The sequence below is a fragment of the Athene cunicularia genome (genome assembly GCF_003259725.1).
Source record: "Athene cunicularia isolate RWA chromosome 14 unlocalized genomic scaffold, athCun1 chr14_part1, whole genome shotgun sequence".
Lineage (NCBI taxonomy): Eukaryota > Metazoa > Chordata > Aves > Strigiformes > Strigidae > Athene > Athene cunicularia.
Genome location: NW_020799118.1, coordinates 4,145,766 through 4,155,479, shown reverse-complemented (window position 1 = coordinate 4,155,479; position 9,714 = coordinate 4,145,766). Strand labels below are relative to the sequence as shown.

The following is a 9,714-nucleotide window of genomic DNA, read 5'->3' as shown; positions in this document are numbered from 1 at the left end:
CAATCTCTTGCCCATATCAGCATTTGTTTTTGTAGGAAAAGACTGAAACTTATCTTGTAGTAGTACAGTTAAATCAAGAGAGTTATCTACAAGATACATTAACTGAATTCTATAAGTTGACTGTCTGTAGACTAAAATGCCTTCTTTTTACAACAGGCTGTTAACATACACCCTAACTGCTATGGGGTTCTAGGAAAAATTCATACTAGTTGTACTTATACCAGTTTTAATAAGTAACCACTTCTGCAGTTTCAGCATGCAGACCTACAGAAGAAAAAAAACCCACCTGCTCTGCTACCATTTCTAACTCCTGGAAACCTTCTGGACCAACCCTGAGGGTTCAGTATCCATCATTAGTTCCCAGGTTGGAATCCATCAAAATGGCAGTTTCCTTGCAGTAGCTACATAGAGAACTCAGTTCTAACAGCCAAAAGCTTAACCCACCTAGCTGCAACTAAAGGCAATCACTTCCTTTCTTGTAGCTCCTGTATTTCCTCCCTCAACACATTACTGAAGGCTTATACCTGGTTTTCAAAGAAAGTATTCTGCATCAGTCCAATAAACTGTTAAGAGCAGGAGTTGACTTTGACTGTTGCACTCAAGTTAGTAGCAGAAGCAAGCTTTAACTGCAGATTTGGTTTTGAAGGTCTGGAATCCCATCTACAGTTGTGGTTCAGGGGTCCCCTTGTGTGTTATGGACAGTTGCATCATATTCCCATATGATGTGGAACACAAAGCAGAAAGCTTCTGGCAGCCTATTTACAGTTCACAGTTGTAAAGTAGTTCACATTACAGTAGTAGATCCATCAAAATAGGCTCAGCTAAACATTCAAGTAACAAAACACACCAGTAGTCTCTTCACACCAATATATCCCTGCGTCCATTGCCGGCAATGGACATTACACCAGGTGAGTCAGCTCCTGTCAGAGGAATTAGGACACACAGTTGATGCAAAGTGCAACTTCTCAGTGCATGCAGTTGCAATCAAAGCTTATTTAATCCTCATCAGGGTGTTTGCTGAGTAGCATGCATGTGACCAGATTCTTCACAGTATAGAGATTCTGCTGCTGGTTACACACATCATAAGCATAGTCCATATCTGTGTGTTGCTCCAAGTTAGCTATGTACTTCTGTGCCATTTGGAGTTAGCTTAGCTTTCCTCTCTACACAAGGTCCTTTAGCAGAGTACTGCACCAGAAGAAAGGGCTCTTTGGTTTCTCCTTCTCCCACAATGCTTTCCTCATCTTCAGACTGGCTGATCCTCTGCAGACGCAGGTAACACCAGCAGCCCAGTATCAAGGCACCAAGAGCTGCAATAGCAATCAAAATAACAATAACAGTCACCACGCCAGTGGTGGGGCTATGATCCATAATAGACATGGTCAGTATTTCAGATAGTCTGATGTCAAGGAGATTCTTCTGTCCTCTCTATCAGGCTTGCTGCATCTTCAAACTCCTACAGTGGAAAAAATAAAAAATAAACACACGATGAAGTTACACAGTTTTACCATAGTCAGCAACATTATCTCCATGGTCGGTGTCCTTCACAGTGGCACTCTTGCATTCAGTGCTCGGAGCGTCTTGCACTCCCACAGTTTGCACTCATTTTAAGCTATTTCTTCAACAAAGTGCCTTTGAAGGTGCAGGTTTCCACATCAAACTAAAGCAAAATGAAAGCTAAACTTATTTCAACTCTTGATGTGCTTGTCAAAATAACACATGGTCAGCCTGCTAAGAGGTAGCAATTTTTACTAGGAGACAAGACAGACATGTAATAAGACTGTACAGAAGCTATACAGTTTAGTATAGAGATTTAAGACTATTTAATACAAATGCTAAATCATGGGTGGCCTCTCAAATCCATGACAAGGTAGCAATTCAGCAACCTTTAGTTTTCCTAACAATCCTACAGACACAGTACATTTGCAAGTCAGAAGTCTGGCCCATTTTTAAAATGTAATTTATAAACATCCTTCTGACATACTAACAGTTCTAGGATTGTTAAGCTAATTACAAAGGCAATTGCAATGCTAATGCATTACTATAAGCCTGTCTAACACTGGTTTGTTCAGAAGGGTTGACTACATGATAATTGGTTGTTCATTGAGCTGATAAAAACAGATGTTGCTTTATATGCGTTTTTCATAAGAAGTAGGTAGAGCTAGATTTATTGAAGACTAACAAAGCAAGGGGAAGATTATTTTAACCTTCTGCTCTTCTTAGTGGCTTTCAAACCATAAGAGCAAGGTAATGTGTTAAGACTGCAGCTGAAATTGGAACAGAGGCAGCAGGCAGGAAAATGGGAGAGAGGAGGAGCTCCAAGACTTCCTTAGTCTGCTGCAGAGTTTGGGAGGACAAAAGTGTGTAGGGAATGTCTTCTGCTACTTCCAAAGTCACAACATTATTTAAGGGGTCATGTGAGCCTTGCCTTAAATTTCAAAGTTAATTGTTTACAACATTGGTAGCTTTACATATCTCCAGATGGGACATAAGACAGTCAGTCATTACATTTTCTTTCCTACTATACTAGCTCTTTAACAAAAGAAACTCATGGAAGACTTTAGAAGATACCACCAGTCCTACCCAGGAACATATTTCTGGACTGCTGTAGGAATCAGGTTAGGACTCCGTATTACAATTTCAGGTACAATATAGTCCCTAGTGGTTCTAACATCAGCTGACACACAGCCACTGACTGCCAGTGGAGTAACAGGACTATCTTCTGGCTGCTCTAAGTGCCAGTCTATTGGAAGGCCACATACCTTTCCAGGAAAGGCTCTTCATAGGCTGGTTGGGTTGGAAGGGACCTTAAAGACCATCCAGTTCCACCCCCCCTGCCATGGGCAGGGACACCTTCCACTAGCCCAGACTGCTCAAAGCCCCGTCCAACCTGGCCTGGAACCCTTCCAGGGAGGGGGCAGCCACAGCTTCTCTGGGCAACCTGTCAGTGTCTCACCATCCTCACAAGGAAGAACTTCTTCCTTATACCAATCTGAATCTACCCGCTTTCAGTTTAAAACTGCTACTCCTCATCCTATCCCCACACACCCTGATCAACAATCCCTCCCCCCTTTCCTGTAGCCCCTTTAAGTACTGGGAGGCTGCTCTAAGGTCTCCCTGGAGCCTTCTCTTCTCCAGCTGGACCCCCCCAACTCTCTCAGCCTGTCCTCACAGGGGGGTGCTCCAGCCCCCTGATCATCTTTGTGGCCTCCTCTGGCCCCGCTTGAGCAGGTCCGTGCCCTTCTGATGTTGGTGCCCCCAGAGCTGGACACAGCACTGCAGGGGGGGGTCTCACCAGAGCAGAGCACAGTGGGAGAATCCCCCCCTCACCCTGCTGCCCACACTGCTCTGGGTGCAGCCCAGGACACGGTTGGCTTTCTGGGCTGTGAGCACACATTGCTGGCTCACAGTCAGTTTTCCATCCACTGACACCCCCAAGTCCTTCTCCTTGGGGCTGCTCTCAATCCACTCCTCGCCCAGCCTGTGTCTGTGCTTGGGATTGCCCCGACCCATGGGCAAGACCTTGCCCTTGGCCTTGTTGAACTCCCTGAGGTTTGCACAGGCCACCTCTGCAGCCTGTCCAGTCCCTCTGGATGGCACATCCCTTCCCTCCAGCGTGTCCCCGCACCACACAGCTCGGTGTCGTTGGTGAACTTGCTGAGGGTGCCTCGATCCCACTGTCCACGGCACCGACCAAGATGTTAAACAGCGCCGGTGCCAACCCCGCCCCTGGGGAACGGCACTCGTCACTGCTCTGCACTTGGACATGGAGCCATCCTTGCTGCAGTCTCTCAGCTGGAACAGCAGTATCTTAATACAAACCCCTCAGAAGTCAGTCTTAACCAACCTTGAGCCAGAACGATTAAGTCATTGTGAGGGTCACCTACCGCACTTGAATTCTCACCAGTATTTCCACATCAAAGAGTCAAGGCAGTTACAGTGCAGTATCTTACCAACAGAATTCAAGCTAGAGACCAAGTTTATTCCCTACCATCTTATGGAACAGCAGACCCATGCACACTGCCATGTAGCCATTTCATCAAGGACACATCCACTGAAAACAAGTTCAGCATGAGAGTCCTTAGGGTCCAGTGTCACATACTAACCTGCACACACTCTGGCTACATTTCCAGCCCTGTAAAATACAGCAACCAATAGCTTGTAGTGTACCTGATACAACCAAGTCCTGCAGAACTGATTTTGCCCAAATAAGAAAAACAAAAGCACAACTAACCACACCACACATCCTCAGCAGAATGGTGTGCCCACCGCAGCCAGAGAGGCTTATGATTTTTGTCATGATCATCTTAGTTCTGCAATGCTTATTCAACACAGAGTGATCAGCTGAGGATGATTAAGAGTGACTTGCATGTAGTTCTTTTTCCTCAGGGCATGTTTGCACTGCAGCACTGTTTGATCTAGCCACAACAGTACAGCATCAGCATGAAAGATGGTTTATCTTGCTTCTCATGCAGGCACTGCATGTCCACATTAAGCCTCTTCTGCAGCTTGCACAACTGCTGGCAGCAATGACAACCTGCTAGCACTGGTTCTCTACAGCAGTTCAGTGCAGCACATAACCTTACATTGGAACTAAACAGTTACTGTCACCTAGCAAATCGCTTTTAATACTGGAGACTAACATTGCAAGTGCCACCCCTCTGCCAGACTTGAAGTGAGTAGACAGCATCAGAGGTCTATCATCAAAGGAATGAAACTTCCCATATCACCATCCTCTGTATTGCCCCATCTTTTGGCAAGCTGTTTTTAGACTTCAGCATAATAGCTAGCAAGGCACAGACCTTTGCAAGCAGCCTTGAGAAAGCAGTTTGAAAACAAGAGCTTGATGTTAGATTCAGGTAACAAAAGACCTACATCGATCTGGACTCTAAGAGAATATATTTCTCCCTCCTCCTTTTTAACAGCCACAGACTACAATGGTCTCAGTTTGACCTGGAAAACAGGTAGGTCTGCGAGTTCCTATGTGAGTGAAAAACAGGGCTCTTCAAGGGTGCAGACCTCCATCTTGAGACAAGGCTTTCTCTTAGCAGGTTACACCCTGGGTTCTTACCATTCTCATTTCTTTTGGGATCCTGAGTACTGCTGGACCCAGAAGTCCACTGTTTGGAAAGGTGCAACAAAGCATGCACAGGAGCAGTTCAGAGGAGTTAGAAGTTTATTGCTGTCCTTGTGTGAACAGCTGCATAGTACTTTCTTAATTCTTATTTACTGTTCTTGGACACTTCTGTTTAACACCACAATTACTGCTTAATAACACGGTTACAACTTGCTTAAAGTTGTGAGGCAATTTAACCCCTACTTCCACCTTTTGGAAAAATCTGGTGTTAAACTATACAAAGATTAGACTATACAAAGATTAGACTGAAGTCTCCCTCAGTCTTGTTTCTCAGCAGGCACTAGGAAGAACTTTCCCGGCCTGTATGCTCTCCATGAGTGGGTGACTTCAGTCACTGGCAACTCCCACACAGCTGATGCTTCTAGAATATGTGAAGTTCTACAGCAGATGCCAGTAAGGAGCATAAGCAGAGAGTTTCAAGGTGCAGAGCTGGCCAGGAAGAACATGCTGATTACATTAGATATGACAGTTTTGTTTCTTCATCCTCTGCTCTAGCAAGTCAACTCAGCTTAGTCATGACAGCTAGTTCTAGAATAAATTCATATGAATCCTTTACAGAAGGACAGAGTTAACAACTGGGAGACCATCCTTTCTTGTATAAGTCTTGCTCCTAACTTTACACACAATGAAGAATATTGTCAGACTCATCCTTCCAGTCTAAGGGGTTATTTGTATTTATTATCACTAACTAGAAGAGCTCTTTAAGACAACTGAGATGTTAACAGTAGTAAATATAAACAGAACAGAAAGTTGCCAGACCTGTCCTTGAGGCAGGACGTGTAAACAAAGTGTTTAGGTAAAAATAGTTACATCTAGCTGGGTTTAGCTCTCCTGTGTTTCAAGTGATTTTGCTTCAATATGGCAAGGTAGAAGGTGTTAAGAGATGGAGAACTAGGACCTCCAGGATGCATGAGACTGATTTACCCTTTCTAAACATTTTCCAGTCCAAATTTGAATGCAAAACAGCAACCTGAAGATTCCTCTTGAAGATCTCTCAGCCAAACCCATAGGTTTTTACCTTTAAAATTCTGAATGCCTTTTTATTTGATTAACAATTCAAAGAATCTGCATCAGTTTGAACTCAGGGACAGAAAAGAGCACAACTTCCTCTGTATGTACTGTCCAGTAAATTCCCTTTCTCTAGGCACAGAAACAACTGTGATCTCACATTAATAATGTCATGATAATCAGGTTGTACAAAGACGACCTTCCTAGCTTCTATTTGGAAAGCTCCTCACATCTTTGCACCATACCATAGTTAATACTAAGAGCTGTAGGAGAAGACAAGCCTATATATATTTGGAAAGATTATTCCATGGCCATTCACCTTCCAGGAAAAAGCCACCATGATGAAATTCAAGGTTGCTTTCTCAAAGCACTTCAACTCCACTTCTCCATGAGATAAAGTGTAGAAGTCATTCCTTCTGCATGTATGCATCTCACTCAAGGACTCTGGAGTCAGCACCCTACATAAAGTCATGCATTAAGCATCTGTACAGCTTTACAATGGCACAAACAACTAGCTAAAAGTGTATGATAGTAACTGGGATGGTAGCACTGTTTTTTGGGTTTTTTTAGTTTGGATAGTTTTGTTTCAAACACCTGTAGTTCTAGCACTAAAAGCTACAGTGTAGTTGCTAGCTCTTGCTGTGATTTTTCTGGCTTTAGGTCACTGTATACCTAGAGCTAAAGCTCTCCTGCAGCTTTAATTCTATCCTTAGCACAGTAAATTTGCATGTTGTAACTATACTAACAAGAACTACCAGAGAGGCCTTTGGTTTCTGTGTTGTTTTCTAGACACAGAACTCGGACCTCACTACTTTTTCCAGCAGCAACTAATTGAAATCAAGATTAAGCTGTCTTCAGAGTCTTTGAAGGGAAAATACGCCATTCTGTCGGGAGATTACAAGTAGCTTTCAGACTCGTTTCCTTAAAGCATACCTGAGCTAAAAACCCCACATACATACTAGGAGCAGCACTGACTATCACTTTTACTGTAAGATATTAAAAGCTGTAAATTCCTAATCTTCAGAAGGATTGCTTACACCAGCCATATATACTTGGTGGCACTTCTACTGCTACATGCCTTCCCACCACACTTGCTATCAAAGGAAGCACCTAAGCATATTTACTCATTAGCAAGATTAGTCAGATTCACTAGTGGGAACTGCAAATAACCTATCTCAGTTCTTAAAGCAATCAAGCAGTAAAAACATCAGCTATTAACCCATTTTTCCATAAATAATAGCTTCTTTTCTTTTTTGCCTAATATGAGCTTCTACTCAGAACTTCAGTTGTGAAGTTTTTTGATCCAATTCAGAAGCTTTAAGTAAAGGACAAACAGGCAGTTTAAATTGCAGAAGGCTGCTAGGGGAAAAATTCAGTGCAAGGTTGGCATTAGTTTCTAAACCGTGTTTCATGATTCTAGGCATTCTGCTGCTAAGTTCACTATCATTAATGCCTGCAGGCACATTTCTGAAAAGAAGTAACTGCCACCATAGAAGCCAAAGCTATAGGAAGAGACTTCAAAAGCAAATCTACTGTAGTTCACCCAAATATACCAAAGTCCTCAAGCAGTTGTGTTTAAAGTGCAAGTATTAAGTCTTGGAGATTTCATTTTTTGAGTTTGGGGTGGAAGGTGGGAGGTCTACTTTCTATTACAGTACTTCACCTAAAGTAGATTGAATGGAGCAGGACAAAGGAAATGAGAATAAGCCTGCTAGAATGCTCTTCAGCTTAAAAAATTTCAAAAATATTTAGTAATGACTGTTTATTTAAAAAGCCTCCATGTTAAGACCTTTAAAAGACAAAGTAACAGCAGCTTGCATACATGGTACTAATTGTGAAAAATGCGTTTTCCTCTATGTGCCTGTAAGATTACTTTTGAGGAATGCTGCATACTGACTGGCAAGGGAAGATCGGGGGAAAACCCTCTGGAGAAATCACAGCTGTAATCTACCAGGGGCACACAAGTGTGTGCAGCACCCACACCACTGAGCCACAGAGAGTTAGAGCCTTTACAAAACAGGGGTGCTCAGGCTTCACCCCTTCCAAAAACAGGGGGATCACTATTAGTCTTAATTAACTCTAGTTAATGCCACCTCTTTCTGATAAAGCCAAATTACCTTGCACAAACTGGGGACTGGCCAGAGGCTATTTTACAAGCGGAGAGCTGTTTAGTAGAAGTCTTCAATGCCAATCTTCTCCTCCCAACCCTTACTATACTTGTGATGAAGAATAAGAGAGCAGGGAAGGCAACTAAAAAAGGCTTTTCTGTGGCTAATTAGCTATGGACTGTCTTCCAGCAACTCAGTATTCAAGAAACTGTTAGAAACACTAGAATGAAAGCCAATACCTAACAGTGTTGACTGAAACAGCAGTTAGTTTCCACATGAGGTGTAGTAACACCTTACACTTAATCAAGAATCACTTTTAAAGCTTTACACCAAACTAAACCACACAGAAGTTAATATTTTACAGAAGACAGTAAAATGAAGAGAGGGGAGAGCAGCAGGCTAGGAAGTTTCCCAGACACAGCAACAGTTTCACAAGTAGACAGACCTTTGCAATAGCACAGCAAGTGGAGTAGGTTTACGCTGTAACTGCCTGTGAGGCAGTTTATACAGAACTAGAAGCAGATTTCCAGTCTTAAGACTATGTTTGTTTCAGAGGCAATTGCACGGTTGGTAAAGCATCTGTCACACTCTGTATTTGTCAGTGTCACATCCACATGGAACTCAATGAGAGGTCTGTCCTGATAACAGGGTCACTTCTGACATTCAGTTATCAGAAGTAACATGCTGTCTAAATCCTGTGGCATAGTTTAATTCTTGATAAATTATAAAGAATGCTGAGATGGCAAATTTAAGTATGCTGATTAAAAATTCTATTTACACATTCAAGGTAGTTCTCCGAATGTTTGGGGTTTTCTAATAGCTTTGTCTAAGAGCAGCTAGATAGCACCCATATGTTTCTGATATTCAAGCAGTTTTTATCAACAGCTCAAAAGTCTTATCACATACCTTTACCAAGTTGCTCTAGAGCCCAGCTAGGAGTCCTCTACTCAACAGTTTCAGAATCGCCTTATTAGAAAAGCGAAGGTCACAATGGGTTTGGTAAGTGAGAAGCCCTCCTCCTCACACCTCCCCTGTGGAGAGGGATCACATTGGTCTCCAGACGCTCTGTGTCCCGAGTCCCTTTTGCTCTCGGCTTTCCAGAGTTACATAACAACTCCTAACCACTAGCTTCTGGTACAGGTCATCAGAGAAATAAGATCCGGTACTGTTTCACCTATGTGCTAATCAAGGCAAGAGTCTTACAAGTTGCTCCAAGTTCTTTAGGTCTACTCAAAAGCAACATCTACTGACAGATGTCTACACCTGCAGCCGCGCCAGGAAAAGGAAGAGCGCAAGACAGCACGGTACACTGCGGATGCTCAGAGGAAGGAACACGATTCTTTCTGAACAACTCACGTTACCGTGAGCTCCCAGGACCGTCACCATAACGGCCCGTCCGGACTCGCTCCGTACCACGCACCTAACTCCCCGCACTGAGCTCCGCGGCGCTGAGCGAGCGGG

The 9,714-nt window shown here is 43.2% G+C and overlaps 1 protein-coding gene across 2 annotated transcripts; it reads right to left on the bottom strand.

Annotated features, from left to right (window-relative positions):
- Nucleotides 1-995: 995 nt before the first annotated feature.
- On the bottom strand, nucleotides 996-9,646 carry SNN (stannin). 2 transcript variants are annotated; one of them, XM_026858853.1, is made up of 3 exons: nucleotides 9,160-9,646; nucleotides 6,465-6,603; nucleotides 996-1,456 (listed from the first exon to the last, which is right to left on the bottom strand). In XM_026858853.1, exon 3 carries the CDS (start codon nucleotides 1,378-1,380, stop codon nucleotides 1,117-1,119), a length of 264 nt encoding a protein of 87 aa, XP_026714654.1. In that variant the 5' UTR covers nucleotides 1,381-1,456; nucleotides 6,465-6,603; nucleotides 9,160-9,646; the 3' UTR covers nucleotides 996-1,116. The 2 variants fall into 2 exon arrangements, with proteins under 2 accessions (XP_026714654.1, XP_026714653.1); XM_026858852.1 differs by lacking the exon at nucleotides 6,465-6,603 and having other exon boundaries at nucleotides 9,160-9,645.
- Between the last annotated feature and the right edge of the window lie 68 nt (nucleotides 9,647-9,714).

Coding starts and splice junctions, on each gene's coding strand:
- SNN (XM_026858853.1), bottom strand. CDS start 1,380: ATGTCTATTATGGATCATAGCCCCACCACTGGCGTGGTGACTGTTATT.